The 19,872-nt window shown below is 50.9% G+C and overlaps 2 protein-coding genes across 3 annotated transcripts; both read left to right on the top strand.

The window, feature by feature from the left end:
- Positions 1 to 634: 634 nt before the first annotated feature.
- cfap61 (cilia and flagella associated protein 61) lies at positions 635 to 14,908 on the top strand. Of its 2 annotated transcripts, none has more exons than XM_037450319.2 (24): positions 635 to 1,351; positions 1,753 to 1,903; positions 2,079 to 2,155; positions 2,357 to 2,424; positions 2,509 to 2,629; positions 2,944 to 3,061; positions 3,629 to 3,742; positions 3,822 to 3,910; positions 4,671 to 4,710; positions 4,862 to 5,001; positions 5,167 to 5,293; positions 5,863 to 5,940; positions 6,008 to 6,214; positions 6,766 to 6,903; positions 8,285 to 8,412; positions 9,586 to 9,678; positions 10,083 to 10,251; positions 10,388 to 10,532; positions 11,544 to 11,839; positions 11,915 to 12,236; positions 12,926 to 13,008; positions 13,092 to 13,297; positions 14,404 to 14,485; positions 14,665 to 14,908. In XM_037450319.2, the coding sequence occupies exons 1-24, from the start codon at positions 1,209 to 1,211 to the stop codon at positions 14,770 to 14,772; spliced, it is 3,243 nt and encodes a 1,080-aa protein (XP_037306216.2). In that variant the 5' UTR covers positions 635 to 1,208; the 3' UTR covers positions 14,773 to 14,908. The 2 variants fall into 2 exon arrangements, with proteins under 2 accessions (XP_037306216.2, XP_062415731.1); XM_062559747.1 differs by having other exon boundaries at positions 13,086 to 13,297.
- A 1,613-nt stretch (positions 14,909 to 16,521) lies between these two features.
- Positions 16,522 to 18,944, top strand: insm1a (insulinoma-associated 1a). Its single transcript, XM_037448664.2, is given in 2 exon segments — positions 16,522 to 16,968; positions 16,971 to 18,944. Coding segments are annotated over 2 exon segments (1,326 nt in total). The 5' UTR covers positions 16,522 to 16,674; the 3' UTR covers positions 18,003 to 18,944.
- The last annotated feature ends 928 nt before the right edge of the window (positions 18,945 to 19,872 follow it).

Raw genomic sequence — 19,872 nt, 5'->3', positions numbered from 1 at the left:
TGTCAACGTATATGGCACATTATTACATAAATATCTTTAGGGAACAAAAACTGCATTTCTCTTGATGGAATTCGTATTTATACATTCACCTGCCAGTATGTATGTATACACTACTTCTATCCATGTTTGCTATTGAACAGTGTGTGTTACCCGATGAGAGGTCCAATACAGGAACCTCGTTGGGTTTGATTACATAGTTTGAAATGAAACGCTGTGGCCCTCAGAGGCAGCGTCCTATAGCTGCCAGGTGGGGGCGCTGATGGACCACATATGTGATTACTTGTTCTCACTCAGATGAGTGTAGTGTCGTTAATAACACAATATATATATTTAGTATGAATACATATATTTGTGTCATAAACCGTCAACAAGCTAACAAAACATTAATGCTGCACCCAAAGGCATCACATAATAAGCTGAAGCTCCAAAATGACGTCACTGCCCAAACGTATGATACTGTTTTCTAATATTTAAATCTTCAGCCCGACCAGCTGCCGTTTCCCTCCCAGAAGGACCGTCCTGCGTCCTCGGGAGTTTCAAATAGTTCATTTTCGGTTTATCTGGTCTAATTGATTTAAAGGTTTCGGGTTGCCTCAAGCGCGCGTCACGATGACATTACCCAGTGTGCATTTCGAGGTCCGTCCTGTTGCTATGGTTACGGAGTTTGTTTCAGCTAGCTGAGGGTCATTTATGGTTCAATAGCAGCTAGCAGCTAACGAGAGGTTTTTCTTTACTGAAGCTAATTACGAATAAGACCGACCTCTGAGTTTATTACAGGTGTGACAGGTGAGTAAAGTTTAGCTAACTCAATCCGAGTTTTAAAAAGTTAAGTTAGCCCAACATTTGAGAGATTTGCTGTGGAGGAATGTTAAATATGTAATTTAAGTTAAATGCATTGATATTCAGGGTAAGTTCCATATCTCCTGTTACACGTATGTAACACATTTGGTTACATTATAAAATTAAAATAACTATGTAACCATGTTTTTTATTTTGTATTATTTGGACAAATCAAACTTCCGGCTCTCTTTGAATGTGACGTAGTTGCTCTTGGTTTTCTTCTCGGTCCACTGATCGATCGATTGATGCAGACTCTGAATGACCTACACAGTATCCTCACGCTGTGGTGTTGGTGCTTTTGCTAAAGTCGAGGATCTGAACACAGAACTAACTCGCTGTGCTAAGGTGCCCGGCCCGGGGGGGGTGCGATGCGGACCGTGACGTCAGAGGGCGGCCGGCAGCAGGCCGTGGTCGTCAGGAGGAGCGAATCGGCGGACGCTCGGGGGATCGACGGCCTCATCGGCCCCTCAGCTGTGGCGGTGTTTGGGAGGGTCAACGTAATCCACCTCCTGTAAGTCTAAACATCTAAAAGCATCTGGACCAATGAGAGTTTTAAATGATTCTTTAGTTTGACATAGTTGCTTATCATTGGTACAGTGTAGTGCAGCACATGTCACAGTGACATTAATTGGAGGGGGTATCATTCATACTGTAGCTTACATGTTAAATAATCCATCCGTAGTCCACATGGTTCATTCTGTGACGCATTGGGGTTGGATCTGCATTTTATTATGCTGGTTCTCACTCAGCAGTGTCTATAAAGTGGCCTGTAATAGAATGTCCTTACTGTGTACTTCTGGATCCTCAGTCATTGCTTATTCATCACTGATGAGTTGAATGTATTGAGGGAACAAGTTCATTTTCTCTTTGTGTTTAATGGTTTTAATGTCATCTGGACACGATCGTCTGCAGAGAGAAAGCCAACCTGGCCGTGACTCTGGCCAATGAAAGGGAGGACATTGTGGCCCACGCTTCCTTCTTCGATCACCCCGTCGGAGGCTTGGTGGACCAGGCTCACTGGGAACCGTTCCTGCAGAAACACTTCAGCGCCAAAACATGCACAGTCTGTCACTCATTCATTCAGAGGATCCAGCATTGATGCATCATCGTGGTTTTTATGATTCATTCTGTTTATGTTTATGCTAAGTTTTTTTTTTAACTTCACAGAAGCAGTGTGAGGCTCATACTGGGAACTGGAGTTTGAATGAGTGCTTCTTTCAATCTTCTTCCCTCTGCAGCCTTGGAACACACTCTTCCTCCACATCTTCTTGGCACAGCCAGATTTTGCAGCTTCATGTATAAAGGAAATAATGAGGTATGAAAGCGTATACTTTTAGAAACAGGAATCTTGAATGTTTATTTTCCAAATAATAATAGTATCAGTCTTTTTTGACAGCCGTAGAGTAAGTAAAGTAAAGTAACGAATGTGAAACGTTTGCATAAATAAGAAGCAGCTCAGAGGTGCTTTGGTTTGTTTGTGTTGAATCTGTTTCTGTTGCTGTGCTTCTTGGTTCAGGGCCGTCTTCAACGCCGTCACAGAGCTTCAGAACGTCTGCCTCGTCAGCCCCAACGTCGGCCGTTTAGGTGAAGAGCTGCTTCCCCTTTCTTCTCACCATGATCAATCCTTCAGACGTTAACTTCCACGTCTTGTGGCTGCTGCCGAAGCAGAGGCGGCGCTAGAGGAGGTGTTTGAGCCGCTGCGGCGCCGGACGGACCCCGGGCCTCGCTGCTTAGCCTTCGTCTGCTGCAGAGAGGAGCACAGTCCACAGCTTCTCATCCGCCCGGCCAGGTGATGTCCTTGAACCTGCGTGTCCACCACACCCTTTTCTCCAGGTGCACTACGTGCATGTGGACATCTGCCCGTCAAATGTCGTGAGCAAAGACTGCAAGTGGACGTAAGCTCTTTGGACTGAGGAGGTTTGAAATAGAGACTCTGTAGGTCTCTGGTAGAGACCTGTCAATCAGCGCGTAGCCCCGCCCTGAAGCCTCCCTGCTTTATGGTCTGTAAACGTGTGTTTATGTTTGATGTGGCAGAGTATGTGGATTCAGTGTGACATACATGTACTGATCGGTGGTGGCCTCTCCTCTTTTTACTCACCACAGGGTTGAAGATCACGATGACATCATGCATATTAATGCAGAGAGGGAGGACCCCCGGGCGCCCCTCCTGGTGGAGATGCTGGAGGCCCAGGACGAGAAGAACCCCGCCCTGGTTTGTGAGGTTGGTTCTGACTGTTGACCTCTCTGATGGTCACGTAAAAGCCGCTCGCTGATGAAGCTTTTTGGCTGAATGTCAGAACCCCCCCGCCCCCCCCCCCCCCCTCCAGGGACCGGGGAGGCGACAGATCTTCTCTCCCCTCCCCGCCAGTCGGGTGACATGTGTTCACGGCGGCATATGGCAGATACGAGCTGATACCCGGCCAAGACATGCTCTCACTGAACATATTGAGTCCAGACATCTGAGGCATTTTGGGGCTTTTTGTGTGAATCTGTTCAGTCCTCCGGAGGGGGGGGGGGGGGCTGGGTCAATATGTCTCATCCAAAGCAAAGTCCCATCCTTGTCCCTTCCACGTAAAGCTCTTGGTCACATGTCATGATATTTATAAACACATGGAGTAAAGCTCATGATTAAAAGCTCCAGAACAGAGATTTCACAATGAACTTTTCATCGTTTTCTGTCAATATTGTGACTCGTGATGCGTTTGTTGGCTCCTCAGAGGTGTGAGGCCTTCTGTGTGTGTGTGTGTGTGTGTGTGCGTGTGTGTGTGTGTGTGCGTGCTCTCCACAGAGCGACGGATTCGCCGCCGGCCTCATGAGGCTCTCCACTGCGGTCGATGTGACTCGTCTGAACGCAGACTTTGAGTGCGATGACTTCGGTGGTTTCTGCAGACGTGAGGACGCGGTGCGTCTCCGTGGAGTCACTCAGCGCTTCTTCACCTTCAGGAGACAGGTGCTAAAGATCTTCTCCTCCGTCCCTTCAGGAGGAGACGCAGTCGGCTGGACGCTCCTCAGAGAATCCCAACGCCGTCTGCATTCAGGACTTCATTATTCACAAGAATTATGCCGCCAGGTGAAGTCAGAGGGATTTATTGATTGATCCCATCTTTTCTAAATGTGTTTTTAGTTTTCTCAACACGGCTGAGAGGAACTAACAGGTTGTTGGTCCTGGTCTCTTCTCTGGATTCTTTGGCTGTGAATTTAATAATTTAATTTAATTGCGAAAATACTTCTGTCACAACAATAATATATATATATATATATATATATGAAGGCAACATACACATATGAAGACAAACAATTTAAACTAAAATCCAGTTGGAACCAAATCTTTTTAACTGATGGCGTGTATCCTGTACGCAGTTAAAGTACCGTCATATAAAAGGAGGTGAGGGAAAAAGGAAAAGTGTAGTTAAGTGTAGTTAAGTTCTATAAAAATGCTTTTACATAATGCCATTCATTTAATTTGCAGAAATACTACACACACACATATGTGCATGTCTACCTGTGGTGAAGAAGGGTGGCTGCTGGTGGCATCCGTCCAGGCGTCCATCACTCATGTGCTGCATTAGAGCGGGGGGGGGGGGGGGGCGCTGGTTGGCTCCCGCTGAGCTCCTCTCACCTCCCAGCTGTTACTAAATATGGAGGCGAGTCGCTTCCTGCCGAGAGTGAGCACATTATTAATGAGAGTCGCGCTTAAAGTGACAGCGTGTCAGAGCCGAAGGGGGGAGGCCAGGCGAAGACAGCGGGCAGGCTGTGGGGGGGGGGGTGGAGGGGGGGGGGGCCTGATTCTGAAGTCTGGCGTCTACTTAACCCTCTTCTTCTTCTTCCAGATCAGTGGACTTTATTCCATATATATTCAACCTTTTCCCCGTGAGTATCGTCTTTGTGTTTATTGAGCTCTACAAACGATAATAATAAAATAATATGAGACACAACATGAGCACAAAGTCATTCCATCAAGTTTAAACAGACATGAAGTTTAGGATCCTTCATGCGATGTCCCTGTGTGTCCGTCCCTCAGGACCTGGACTTCTGCATCGTCTCCGTTCCGAAGCCGTGCCCCAAACTCCCGCTGCTGCTGCAGAGCTTCCTCAGACGGACGTCTCGCGCCTCCAGCTGGCCCCCCCAGGACCTGTACGTGCTCCCCCGCGCCGGCCTCAGGTGGGTCCACGAGACAAAGTCCACAACTCTGCGTGTAGTTCCTGTAGTGGATTACAGTCAAACACAGGAGGAGGTTTGATAAAAACCTGCATTGGATTTGGACCAGAGGCCCAAAGCAGTAGAAACATCTGAGGCTGTACTCGGTTGCTGTGGGGGCTCTTGCAGCGGCGTGGAGGTGAGGTCGGCTGTGGCTGCAGACCGCCCGGCCCTCTGTGATCTGGTGAAGGGTCTGAGGCTCAGCGAGGCCCTGCTCCAGGACCTGGACTGCTTCTACGAGAGCCGCAGGGACCCGGTGAGCTTCATCTTCACCCCCCAGCTGTGTTTCCTACAGAGATCAACCATCCAACACGTGACCTCATTTATTAATTAGTACCAAACATAGAAACAATATTACACATCGGTTCCAAACATATTTTTGTCCCCTCCACTTTTTACACAGTTTGATCCAGCTACTAAAGAGCTACGCTAAGCTAAGCTAAGCTAAGCTAAGCTAACGTCCTCAAAAGACATTCAGTATGAATAGAACACGGCTTTTCTTTAGATGCAACAGTATTCAATCAGAATCAGACCCACTTGGGCTGCACATTGATATAATAAAACAACCAAACCTGTATCTATTCATTTGCTTTATGATGTTTTTTACTTCACGCAACATAATGTTTAGAAACCCACAACATATAAAATTAGAAGACATCAAGGTTGATATTCTAACGCCATGATTGTTTTGGACCTCGAGCGTGATTGTCTCAGAATAAGCAAACAGCCATTGTCTTCTCTGAGGTACACCCCAGCGCCAACCCCCCCATAATGACATCACGAGTATTCATGACAAAGTGCATGCTGGGCTTTGTCGTCCCGCAGGGCGGCGTGGCGCTGCAGGCCTTCGTGGCCCAGCACGGCGGTCAGCTGGTGGGGACTCTGATCCTCAGAGACGAACAGGTAGGTGCACCGTTACGTCCGTGTTGGTGCTGGAAATGGCCTCATCGACTCGTCTTGTCTTTGTCAGGACGCCGAGTACATCTGCGCCCGCTACAACATCGAGAACTTCATCTACTTCAGCCACCACCGCCGCGAGGAGCTCGCTCTCATGCGCCACCTGGTCCTCAAGAGCTGCTTCCAGCACCTGGGCAGACACCTGTTCAAGGAGGTGCTCCGGCTGGCTCACAGGTCCTGCCTGTTCCACAGAACGTACCCCTGCATCCAGGGCCAGGAGGTGGGTTTCACCCCCCCGGGCCCCTCAGGCCCCTCCCAGATCCACGCTGGCATCAGAGCGACAAGCCGCTCTCACGTCAGACATCGTCTAACAGACGCCTCCAATAACACAATGTGAAATAACACGTCATCTCCAAAGGAAATGTATTTCTTTAAGGTAGCTGCGTTACTAAGGTAGTGAACACATGAATGAGTACACTGTTTGCGCCTGATGTTCATCCTGATGTTCAGCACGTCACACGTTGTGATCTGTTGCTGTGACCTTCACACACATTCATTGATGCAACATGGAACAAGGAGGGATCGCTGCGTGCAGAGTGCCCCCCCCCCCCCCCCACACACATTACACCACAGAAGCCCCCACGTCCTGCTGCTAATTAGCTTCCCACCATCCAGCCCGCGGCGCTGGAGGTTGTTTTCTGCTCATCTCAGTGGTGGGAACCTTGCGTCATGTAGCCTGTTCACCTGAGCTCATTATCACTGTGCCCCCCCCCCCCCCCCCACACTGATGCTGTCCAGGGAGTCTAACCCCTGCACCCCCTTTCTCCTTAGCACACTCTGAATTCCTGCGTCCACCCCCTGGACGTGGTGCTGGACGGCGCCGTCCCCGTCCGCCCCCGACGGCAGATCCTGTACCCGCTGGAGCAGCTCGGCACCAACGGCCCCTCCAGGCGGATCACTGAGGACCAGGTGGGCTGGTGTGACCAGGCGAGGGGGCTGTTTCACCGCAGTGCTCCACTGATCCAACCTGCGTGACTCTACGTACTTCTACATTTTATCAAACTAAAGCCTTTAAAAGCAGCCTCTTCTACACGTAAACAGAGACAATACTCATCCAAACCAACAGAAGTTACGTTTGATTTTTTGATCTTCACATATATTTAATCGATTTGAAGACTTTTCTCAGATAGAATTAGAATTTCAGTTGAGTCGGTCGGAACAAAGCGATTATCTTTAAGTAGAAAAGAGGAAACCTTCCCGCTAAATACAGCAGAGGAAACATTTGATTGTTAAAATATTGCATCGTCTGAGCTCTACAGACGATGAATGAGATGAAACTCGTGGCGTCATGATCTCCAGGCCCCCGCTCTGTGAAGCACCTGTTCCCTCCCCGTCCACATGGGATCAGGTTACTCAGCGCTGCACCTGCTCCCCTCATGCAGATCGGTTCATCTGCTTATCAGACGGATGCATGTGGGCACATACACACATCTGTTTACATATCAATGAATATGAATTCTCAATAAATGTCCAAATGCTGCGTTTTGTTTGGATGGAGGACGCATCGTCGTATCTTCAGTGCAGCTGCTCCTCTCCCAATGTTTGACTTCCACCCAGAACCTTAAAGTGAGCTGCTGCACGTTTCAATCCACCCCCACATTTGACCTGGTACCTTCATCTCGTCAATAGAAGAGCAGAACGGTGGGTTCTGTGAGGAGATGTTGTTGTTCCTAAAAGACACTTCAACCAAACTCCAAATCATGGAGAAGACAAATGCAGATTTCCACGTTGTCCTTTGATCTCTCTGAGCTCCTCGGTGTTACCTTCAGGGTCCCAGTGGTCCCAAGGAGAAGAGACACATCAGATAGTGTTAGCTGGTACCTCATCAGTCTGACCCGTAAACACGTGCTCATCAAACCCAACAACACCTCGCTGTGCGACAGATGTCCAAATGATTGGAATATGACACAAAGGTTTATTCCCCCCCCGGTTTCCCCCCCCCCCCCCCCCTTTTCTTGTTTTTGGCTCGATGCTGTTTTTATCAAACAAGGTGCATTGTGGGGCCAATCACAGATGATGAAGGAGCCATTAGTGCGAGGACCACTCAGTGGTGGAGGAATGCAGCAATTAGAAGGCGGAGCTGGACTCATTCCTGTGGGACTCTTTTCCTTCTGAAGCTGCACCTTCTAAACATCTAAATAAAGAGCAGAAAGGGATTGAAACACAAACCAGTGAAAAATAGCACCAACGTGAAAGTGAAAAAACTCATTTTAGGCAATAATCAGTGTCCTCAGTGAGTTTTGTGTGTTTCATCGTGAATCCGACCGTCTCCTCTCTGCGATGCTCTCAGGCGCCGTTTGCCCTCAGCCTCATCAGCAGGAAGTTGACCTTGGAGCCCAAGGTCGCCGTCAACGCCAGGATCGTGGTGGTCGGGGCCTCGGACACCGGCCTGTCCTTCCTGGAGGTGCTTTGTCTCTGGTGAGTCTGCTTCATGTCCACATCTGGCTACAGTCCAAACAGTGTTACTGTGTTCCTGTACACATGCAAACTGTGACCTTTATGACAAATAAAGGGACAACCCTTGCCCCCCCCCCCCCCCCCTCCCCCACAGAGGATTAACCTCCAAGAGGCCTGAGGGCTTCTCAGGAATCCAATCTGTGCAAATGTCACTTGACTCTGGACGTCTTTTGCCTTTTTGTCCTCCTCGCTTTGTGAGATCAACGTGCTTCAGCAGATAATAAGAAGGGGGGGGGGGCGCAGATTCAGAACCAGCCGATAGCTGCCAGGCAACCGGGGGAGGGGGGGGCCTTAACGCACGGCACACACACACAGCTGTGGTGGAGGCCTGCCATGGAGCAGAGGCCAATGCCCCCCCCCCCCCCCAACCACACCTCTAATTAGACGCTCTCTGCTGCAGAGATCCGTGTTTGCTGTCGCTAATGAGTCGACTAATGAGGCGGTTAGTGTCCGCTGGACTGAGGGGGGGGGGGGGGCGCATTGAGAGGGTGAATGATGGGTTGATGTCGGGGCCTGCTGGGGCCCTTATCAGCACTGCCCAAACATCCCCCCCCCCCCCCAGACACAGCTTTCCATGTGAATGCAGCCCAGCGGCTTCATGCAGGCTGGACGGGGTCAGACAGATAAAGAGCTCTGCAGTGGACGGAGCCCCCGCCCGGAGGGAACGGAGCCCCCACCCTGCAGCCCAGCCGTGGTCGGGACGGCCGTCCGTCTGTCACCGGCTGATAACGGAGCAAATCCAGAGCTTCTGCCCCCCCCACTGAAAACCCTAATGCCTCACGGCTGCAGAGGGGACAAGTTGGACCCTCCCAGTCAGCTGATGGTCCTCCGAGGATTCTGCACTCGATGTTCATGCTTCTGTAAACAGACTCAATCTTCCATTTTTAATCCATCCATCATTTGCTCCTCTGATGTTGTCCGTCATGTGACAAAGAACAACCAATAGCAGCCAGCAGGCACCACGTCCTCCTTCTGTCAGTCCCAGTCAGACTGAAGATAAGCTGCGTCCACTTGTCTGTGTTTAGTTTGCTTTGTAACTTTGACTTTGTAAGTTCCTCCTTTCTGCTGCTCACACATCACCGCTGTGGGACTTCATGCAGTTACAGATGCTCCATCTCTCTTCTTCTCCCGTAGCCCTCACCTGAGGTTCCACAGCCTCACCCTCCTCTCAACGCACGGTTTCCCCGGCGACCACGAACACGACGACGTCGGCTTCCTGTCCACAAGGTGAGCGGCCGTAACAATTACTGAGGTCGAGAAGCTGAGAAACGCATGAGAGCATCCAGCAAACATGATTCTCTTCACATACTTTACTACAGTAGATGGAGCAAAGGAATGTTCTGGTTCAAATGAGTTTATGTGACTGACATATTTAGAAGAACTTCCCCTCTTTACCTTGATGTCAGACAGGAAGCTCCATTCAGTGCTTTAACCCGTCGTGACTCAGGATCCACTGCTCCTCCTTCTGTTTGTTTGTGTTCTTCTTTCACTTTGGTGATTAAAAGGCTTTGTGTTGCTTCAAGAAGTCCCACAATAACACAAGTGTTTGGATCAGAAAAGTCTGGTGGCGTCCCCGGGGGGGTCTAAGAAGTGCCTCATAAGCCCCCACTTCCATCCCTCTCTTCCTGCAGTCACGCATACAGCAGAAGAGACTTGGCCCAGCTCCCCCTGCGCTCCTGCGTCGCCACGGTGACCGGCAAGATGGTGGGCATCAACAGGAAGTCCAAACTCGTCCTGGTGTCGGACGGCGTGAAGCTGCCCTACGACCACCTGGTCCTGTGCACGGGCCTCCAGTACCAGGCGAGAACACCTCTTCTTCTCTGCTCATGTGATCCGCTCAGTCCCGCCTCCTCTGGGCTGCAGCTGGGCTCCTTTTCTCTGTCTGAGGCTGAAATGTCCATCACAAACCAAAGTAGCCGCTCCCCCGCTGCTGCAGGTCCCCGGACCTCCGGGTGTGGATCTGCAGCCAAACTGCTCCAGGTACACCGGGCCCGTCCCCGCCAACCTGCTCACCCTCAACGACCTGCAGGACTGCGCGGCGGCTCGCCGCTGGCTGCTGTCCAACTTCGTGGAGCTGGAGGGTGAGTGGAACGCACACACACACACACACACACAGGACCTAAAATGAACCCGTGGTAGCGTGTCATTACTCAGCCAGTCAGCGCCGAAGTGGCCCGGTGTAATTAGCAGCTAATTAGCTGCAGAGAAATCTTTCATCTGTGCGATCAGGTCGGCCTCCTCCATCCATTCTCCATTATTGTATCACTTCAGTCATTAAGCAAAATGAATCCCCTCTCTGAAGGAATTGTGTAGTGCTGTAGAGTGAGGGCTTTTATTCGTGCTAATTAGCTGATCCCCGTCATAGAGGAAAAGCATTAATACGTGCACATTAAGTCAAGGCAGACTCCCAGCAGAGAGATGCCGTGATTATTTCCATATTTTTAATAACAGCAGCAGAGCGACTGTAGAGACTAAAGCAGACTGTCTGGGATTGAGCTTTAAAGCATTGAAAGCTCAACTAAAACCTCGTGTCCAGCGTTGTTTGTCCGTCTGTGGATGTGCTCTTGGCTCCAAGTTCACACCTTGTGCTTTAAAGTGATGCAGAGAGAACAGTGGCAGCAGATGGAAATAATAATTAAAATGGATCTAGGTCAACATCCCAGAGAGCGAGTACTGGAGCCTTCAATGTGGTGTCGGCATGATTAGAAATATGACCCGATTATTCCTCCGGACTCCCATAAATGTTTTTTTATGTCAATAAAAAAAGGCAGCGGATTGTGAAAAGAAGTCTTCATCTTTCTGTTGTTTCCTGGCTCCTCTGGTTCAGCACCACGGACAGAGCTTCACCTCACTAAAGAACGTCATCAGTCTATTGATGTTTACTCAAACATTTCATCCACACATTCACAAGAATAATAAGAATTATCATCCAGACAATAAACCACATCAGTTCATTATTTCTTATTGCAAACAGCTCTGATCCTTCTGAACCTGTTGATCTTTTCATGTCTCCACGGATCCTTTGTGTATAAACCGTCTGTGACGAGGCGATCACTCATTAGAATAATAGGCTCCTCCCCCCCCGCCTCCAGATAACGCCGTCGTCTACGGGGACGGCATCGACGTCTTCACCGCCACGGAGACCTTGCTCCGCCTCGGCGTCCGGGGGGGTCGCATCCACCTGGTCCTCCCGCCTCCCGGGGGCGGCGCCGCCCCCCGCCTGGTGGACCCTGTGGTGGAGCGCGCCGTGGCCGCGGCCCTGCGGGAGGCCCAGGTCCAGGTCCACCGCCGCTGCCTGCTGACCCGGATGGACGGCGGCGGGGACGAAGCTCCGCTCACGTCTGTGTCCTTCGCCTCGGAGGGGGGGCCCCTCCGCCTGCAGTGCGGCGTGAGTCCCATGTGGTCGCTTATCAGTTCAAACGGAGCCGGGAGCCGATGACGTCTTTTGTTTTGTCCCTCTCAGGTGTTCATCCACCTGTCCAACAAAGGAGTCGACTACGACGCCTTCCGCAGCATCAACAGCTGCTTCCTGCCCTTCGACGGCAGGCTCGTCATCGACGCCACGTTCCGCACCTGCGACCCGTGCGTCTCCGGAGCCGGGCCTCTCACCAAGTTTTCCCGCCGCTACCACGCGGACGAGTGGTCGCACGGCAACTTCGACTCCAGGGAGGTGGGCCGGGACCTGGCGGCCACGTTGCTGCCCCGCTTCGACCCCACGCTGCAGCCCGAGGCGCCGCCCGAGAGGGGCCGCCTGCTGCCGCTGTACAAGCAGGCCAAGATTCGAGGTCAGAGGTCAACTTCTGTCCAACAGGTCGAGAATCATTCTGATAGGTTCCGTAGGTTCATGGTGGCCACAGAATTCCTTCACCCCCCCCCCACACACACTTTGTTTTACCTCCACGCTCGTCCTTCCTCTTTCTGTCTTTAACCCGCCCGCCCACCTCTGATGTCATTGTGAGGGGGGGCAGGGGGGGGGGGGGGGTAACAATGGCGCGTTGTGCCGCCCACGGATCCACTGAGCAACAAGGCCGCCGCGTGGACTCAACAGCCACTCGGCTCCGGCCTTCGCTGTGAAAACGAAACACGCGTGAACCTTTTTAGAGAGACCTCCGTGTGGGGGGGGGAAGGGGTGAAGAGGGGGGGGGGGGGAAATGTGAGTTCATCGGCTGGAATGAGTCCTATTCAAAGGTTTTCTTTTGATGAAAACATCCTTCCCTCATCGACGCTCTTTTCAGGTACTTTGTGTTCGTTCTGCTTGTTTGTTTTTGTTGTCTCACAAACAATCATCAACTTACTCTTCAAAATGACACATTGTCAGTTGCACCAAATATTGTGGATGCAATTATTCAGAATAACGCGAGGAAGCAGCAACATGACGGACGGCAACCTGCAGCGATGCTCTGTCCCTCCTCCTCTCTGATGGATAACGTCACATGACAGCGTTATGTGACCACATGGTGTCATCATCCCTCAGGTGGGAGGCTTCCCGGAGGGTTGAACTACCTCCACGTGACCAAACCGTCCCCTTCCTACGCCGCGGGTCCCCCTGTTACACATGTGAGGCAGCCGTTTATTCCCACAACATCTGCCCCCCCCCCCCCCCCCGCCCTCTCTAACCGCCGCCTCCGCTCAAGTTGCAGGACAGCGGCATCGTGACGGGACGAGCGGAGACGGGGAACTACTTTTCCTTACGCCTGGACCGCTACGACCTGGTGGACGAGCTCACCTGCCTGTCCCTGGAGCCCCTCCCCTTCTCCAATTACCTTTGTCTGTTCGGGAAACACCAGCAGCTGCTGGGCCAGCTGTCCAGCCGCTACCGCCAGGGCCTGATCCACGACCTGTACAGGTGGGAGAGACCCCCCCCCCCCCCCCCCCCCCCACTCCTCTGTACTCAGATACACTACTTATTCCAGGTTATTGTAATCTGTACTTCTTGTAGCTCATTGTTATGTTGCACCAGGTGACAAAAAGAGGGAAACGTTGAAGACCATAAAGAATCAAACTGGTTTTTAGACGCTTTGATGGAGCAGCGAGGTCGTCTCAGGAGGAATGTGTGTGTGTGTGTGTGTGTGTGTGTGTGTGTGTGTGAGTGAGTGTTGGAATGTGTTCACGTCTTCAAAACCTCAAAAGAAAAGTACAACAAACCGAAATATAATATTTATATTCATATATATTTTAAGGTGTTTTAGATTCATTTTATTACGCTGTCAGTCAGTCGTGGAGGTCTAATAAGACGGGGGGGGGGGGGGGGGCGGAGGGGGGGCCTCAGCTTTTCATGGAAACTTCCCATCATGCATCAGCTGACTAATGATCGCCACGCGCTCAAAGCCACACAAACGCCATTTAGAGAGATTTAGCCCTTCAGAGTGTTTTGTCCACCGTCTGTGTGTGTGTGTGTGTGTGTGTGTGTGTGTGTTTATGTGAGTGTCTGTGTGTGTGTGTGTCGGTGTGGGTGTGCGTGCGTGCGTGCGTGCATGCATGTGTGTGTGTGTGTGTGTGTTAGTCAAACAGTGGGTGACCTGCTTCTGAGGGTCCAACACTGACCCCCAGATATGGACGTCTATTGTCCCCCGCCTCCTAATCTGTTTATGCAGCTCCCCAATCTGTCTTTGTGTTGGGGGGACAAAGCAGCCCCCCCCCCCCGGTCCCCGCCCCCCCCCCACAGGGCGATTTGTCGTCCTGCTTCACTCAGATGACTCGTAAAGTCATTGTGGAGCCTGAAGGAGCATCGAGAGCCGTTAAAATCATTGATTGACCGGGTGGCTGCTGGGGGTCACTCAGCCGTGTGTGTGTGTGTGTGTGTGTGTGTGTGTCTGTGTGTGTGTGTGTGTGTGTGTGTGTGTGTGTGTGTGTGTGTGTGTGTTTGTGTGTGTGTGTCTGTGTGTGTGTGTGTGTGTGTGTGTGTGTGTGTGTGTGTGTGTGTGTGTGTGTCTGTGTGTGTGTCTCCCACAGTTTCTTCAGACAGAGCTGGTGTTTGGCCATCTATCACGACAGGTTCTCCGACTTTGAGCAGGAGCTTCAGCAGATCAACGCAGTCAGTGCCTCATTATTGTGATTATTATCATCACTTTGATCCCATGTGTTGCTTTTCCTGTATTCACGTACCATGCAATGCAGCCACAAACGGGCCGAACACAACCACAACCAGGTGAGCAGGTGGGGTCAGGTGAGTGGTGGCCATGGACCAATCAGAGCGCTGCGATCTCCCTGCAGGAGGACGAGCGGCCCAGAGACGGCGCCGCTGTGCGGAGCAGCGCCGCCCGGTTCCTGAGCTACAACCGGAACCTGCTGCCCATGTTCGCCCGGCCGGGCCTGCTGTGATGTCACGCGTGATGTCATCACATTGACGAGGCTCTCTCACCTTGTTCAATGTGTTCAAAAAGCTTCTTTTTTCCTCTTTCCTCACCAAACCCAACTGAGATGGAATAAATATCCCTCATAAAACGTATGAAAACCATCGTTTCTGTGTTTCTTCATGTTTGAATTCATCTCGCCCACGATGGGCCAACTGTAACTGTGTATGACTCTGCAGTGTGTGACCAATCACACGCTGGAGATAAAAGCACTGAGGAGGGAGGGAGGGGTTGAGGGGGGGGGGGGGGGGGGTCCCTCTACAGCTGTATGCTAATGAGGCTGAAGCCCATCAGGAAAATAACCGCACACACAACACATGTCTGAAGCTCCAAGCCACCCGCCGGCTGCTGGTGTCGCACAAGGATTCAGATATTTGGTTTCAAATGTTACATCATGGAAATATCCAGATGACCGTGAATGCATCATTTAGAGGGATTCAACAATAAATATCATCTCTTTAAAATAAACTGTAACTTGGCTTCACTTAATTATTTTTAATTTAATTGTAATTATTCTATAGTGTTTTTATGTATTATAATGGTTACATAATATTTTCATATTATGAAATATGCTGTTTAGTTGTTACATTATGTTTATTTGTATGTTTCAGCTGATTTGTTTTCAGAAACAGTCGAATTCTTAAATATTACTAACAAGGTAACCGCTCTGATTTTAGACAAATCAATCAAACTGAACTCAACTGACACACATCTTTCCTTCCTTTTGTCCCATCATGCCCCGCGGTCCCGGCTGACCGGGTCACATCTGAGCGGCATTTGGATGCTGTGTGTTATGAGTCGCTGGTAATCTCAGTTTGCCCCATTTGGTGACACAGAAAAGCGCGCACTGATTACGCACAGCACGCGCCGACGGTATCTGGGGGCCAGATTGCTTTTTTTGGGGGGGGGGGGGGGGCACCCCCCACCCAACTTCTTCTCCTTTTTGTTTTTTTTCAACTGTGCAATTTCCTTTTCAATCACGGCGGGTCTACAGCTTGCACAAGCGCCGCCATTGTGATGCAAAGCAGGAGAACCCTCCTCTCGCTATTAATTATGTATGCGCCAAGTGACGGATTCATGTGTCACACGCACGCACTCTCACGCGCACGCTGCTGCCGGGTTGGCTCGGTGGTGTGGCCTCAGTTTAGAGCCACCGTTTGGTGCGTAAAAGGCGCGTTTTAGTCCTTCTCTTTGGATCTGATCTCCTCCTGGAAAGTCTTTGAATGCCTTGAATTGTGGGATGTGAACCTGTGGTCGGACTGTCTCCTTTTAATTCCACATGTTACACTTTTTCCTTGTTATTACAATCTCTCTTTCGTGACACCGTTATATGCACGGATGCCCCCCCCCCCCCCCCACCCCCCCAACCAAAGGACACATAAAGCCGAGGAGGCACGTGTAGATCTCTATACAAAGTCATCAGACCGTAAAAGCAGGAGGCTCCTGGCGTGTGCCCGGGGTCGAGGAGACGACAGGGAGGAGGAGGAGGAGAGAGTGTAGGGAGGGGTTTGGTGGGGTGGGGGTAGAATACAATAAAACCCCTCAGGTACATCTGCTTTGCAATCTGCAACCCCCCCCTCCCTCATCCTCCTCCTACTCCATCAGCCTCTCCATCCTCCCACTCCCCAAATCCACCGGGGACCTTGGATCCTCTGATTGGTTGGGGATGAGTCAACGAGTTGGACGGGTGGGGGTCCGTGGGGGGGGGGGAGGACAATGTCATCATGTCGCCTTAAAAAGAGTGCAGCTATGTTGTGGTTGAAGCACCTCGGGAGGAGGACAGAGGATCAATAGCGGCGGCAGGAGACAACAAAAAGGCGCATCAGATGTTTGCGTGGAAGTGAAAGTGCCTTCAGGGTTTAACGCGACCATGCCGAGGGGATTTTTGGTGAAAAGGAACAAGAGGACCAACCCGGTCTCTTACCGGGTCCGCCCCGACCAGGAGGACGCGGAGCAAACGGCGCCCGATGCGCCGCCGCCGCCGCTTTCCCGCGCGCCTCTTTCCGCCTCCTTCCCGGTGCGCGCACGGACGCCAACGCCCACCTGCGGGGCGGCGGCGCCGGAGCAGATCGGCAGACCGGTGCAGTTCGGGAACCCGGAGCTGGTGTGCCAGGCGCTGTACAGCCCCACCCGGCCCGTCAGCCGGGACAACGACCGCTCCTCCCCTCCTTCGAGAGGCGCTTCAACCTCGGATCGCCGGTTTCGGCGGAGTCCTTCCCGACACCGGTAGCGCTGCCCGCCCTGGACCACCTCTGCGCCCCGGTGGACCTGAAAATCGGCTCCAGCAACAGCAGCCGCACCGGGACCAGCGCGACGCTCCCCGCCGCGGCCACCAAGCGGCCCGCCGGCGACGCCGAGCGCAAAAGCAAACCGCCGTCCAAGAAAACCAAAGCCATCCGGAGGCTGCACTTTGAGGACAATGTCACCACGTCTCCGGTTCTCGGGCTCAAGATCAAAGAGGCGCCGGTGGACCAGAAGCCTCCGAGGCCGCAGCTGCCCGGAGGGGACAACGTCCCGCTGGGCGAGTTCGTGTGCCAGCTGTGCCGCGAGGCGTACGCGGACCCGTTCGCTCTGGCGCAGCACAAGTGCTCCCGGATAGTGCGGGTCGAGTACCGGTGTCCCGAGTGCGACAAGGTGTTCAGCTGCCCGGCCAACCTCGCCTCGCACCGGCGGTGGCACAAGCCGAAGCCTCAGAGCGCGGCCGCGGGGGGGCCGCATCCCGAGAGCGACCGGGCGTCCGCGTCCGGTAAGACCGCCGCGGAGGAAGCGAAGGATTCTAGTGACAGGGACACCCCCAGCCCGGGCCCGTCCGAGTCCGGCTCGGAGGAAGGGCTGTACGACTGTAGCCACTGCGGGAAGAAGTTCAAACGGCCGGCGTACCTGCGCAAGCACCTGGCGTCCCAGCACGGCTCCCCGCCACCGGCGGAGGGCGAGGACGCGGCGGGGCGCAGCGCGGCGCCGCTGAACCTGAGCGGCGCCGCGTGCCACCTGTGTCCGGTGTGCGGGGAGAGCTTCTCCAACCGGGGCGGCCTGGAGCGGCACATCCGGCTGCTGCACTCCTCGCAGGTGTATCCGTGCAAGTACTGCCCCGCCGTGTTGTACAGCTCCCCGGGACTCACCCGCCACATCAACAAGTGCCACCCGTCCGAGAACCGCCAGGTGATCCTGCTGCAGGTGCCGCTGCGCCCCGCCTGCTGATCCGCGTCCGGGACACAAGTTGCCTCTTCGAATCCAGCAGCTCGAGCTCAAGGATTTATCTTCTCTTGCTTCTGTCATTTGGAGAAAGAAAATCAGCACATTTGAAACGAATCATTTTTAAATCCTACTTTTTTTTGAACAATTCATCTCCTTTTGATAATTTTAAAAATCGGTTTTTGACAAAATGATTGAGGTAAAATAAGAAGTTAAAGAGTTTCTTGCAGTGTAACAGTGTCAGCTCAGAGGTCAGAGGTCAGCCGCTCACCTGTCAGGGTGATCAGTGCCTTGCTCAAGGACACTTCAGCAGGTTCTGGGTGTGTGTTTGAACCTTGGCCTATAAACCCCCCCCCCCACACACACACACACACACACTCCTCCCTTTAAGCACCTCTGACGTCATTCTCCAGACACTTAAGCTTAGACCGTTAATTTATTTTTCTAGCATCTCTGCACAAGTGCTACTAGCTTCTAGACCTAAGAGGGGGGTCATGGGGGGTCATGGGGGGGGGGTCTGGTGTCTTTGCTCTGATTAGCTTTACCGTGGAGGATCCGTGGATCAGTAGATGTTTGCCTGGAAGGCAAAGAGAGAAACGCGTAGCCGCTGGAGGCCTTTGGATCGGAGCCTCGTGCTGTAAATCTGCCTTAAAAAACTCCTCTGATTGTTCTTCGCTTGTTAAGCTCCACACCAGCGTTATTATTTATTTATGTATTTATTGAATTGTTTGTGTAAGTTATTGCTCTGTGTGCTCCGTGGTGTGTTTTTAATTTAACTTAAAGGAAGAGGTGACGTTAAAGCAATCAATGACTTCTATCTCCTGAATGAATAATAACTGGATGCAATCATTGATTTGTGTGTTTCACGTTTTGTTTGTAACCGTTAGCTCTTCTGCTGCTCCGTGGCTGCAGCATTTTGCTAAATGTCCAAAAATAATAAAAAACCAAACTGAGAAACAGTTCCTGTTCTGTCTTGTGTGGCTTTTGTTTTTGCAGGTTTTACAACATAGAAATATATTATATTATATATATAACAGCTGGATTTATTTATGATGAATAAATACACGTTATTATTTGTGTCTAATCTCTGAAGTGGTGCAATGCTTGAATACATATTAGAGGCCTATTAACCTTTCTACAGTTTAATGAACAATTGTGTACTTTTACTTTTATAACCACAGGGTTTTAGTTACTGAAAAATAATGATGTCAAACAAGAAAAACAATACAAGAAATAATCCAATAATAATATTTCCCTCATTGAACCATTTGCTCTTACTTTTCTGTACTTCAGTGCTTCCTCATCATAACGTGATGTCCCTGAAGGCAGCGCAGGTGTTAGAACACGTGACGTCCAGATGATGCAGATATCAGTAATGAAATAGTCTTTATTTTTATTTATGTGTGAATCAAACCAACGAAGAAGACGCAATAAACGTCATCAGCAAACAAAGTAGAAACAAAGATCTTCATTTACAAAAACCTTATTTAAAAAAAGACGTTTCAGTATCTCAAATAATATTTAATTCTGTTTAAGTCAAGGCTGAACCTTATAAATTAAAAATAGTTTCAACCACTTGTGGATTTATATTAAAAAGCACTTTGTTTGTTGTTGTTTGTTTTTAATGATTAATAAGTCAATGATTCCTGTTCATTAATTCATGAATAAATTCATGAGGAAGTTATTACGATCATTGAAGGGCTTTTTATCTCCATTTAATAAATGTGTCTTTGGATCATTTTGCATCATCATGTTCCTCCTCAGCAGATCGAGCCATTTGGTCTTAAACCTCTTAACAAGAGAGTGAATGTTTGTCTTTGACTTTTCAATCTCACTATAAAATCTACTGAGCTTCTTTAGCTTCATCTGCAACGTA

Source organism: Pungitius pungitius, chromosome 20 (genome assembly GCF_949316345.1).
Source record: "Pungitius pungitius chromosome 20, fPunPun2.1, whole genome shotgun sequence".
NCBI classification, from domain to species: Eukaryota; Metazoa; Chordata; class Actinopteri; order Perciformes; family Gasterosteidae; genus Pungitius; species Pungitius pungitius.
Note: the sequence above shows the minus strand (reverse complement) of the source record. Positions and strands in the feature narration are given on the sequence as shown.

Bases quoted from the DNA above. Each gene is read 5' to 3' on its own strand.
- cfap61 (XM_062559747.1), top strand. From the start codon at position 1,209: ATGCGGACCGTGACGTCAGAGGGCGGCCGGCAGCAGGCCGTGGTCGTC. The intron at 2,156-2,356 runs GTATGAAAGCGT...TTCTTGGTTCAG, and splicing joins TGTATAAAGGAAATAATGAG to GGCCGTCTTCAACGCCGTCA. The intron at 10,533-11,543 runs GTGAGTGGAACG...CCCCGCCTCCAG, and splicing joins CAACTTCGTGGAGCTGGAGG to ATAACGCCGTCGTCTACGGG.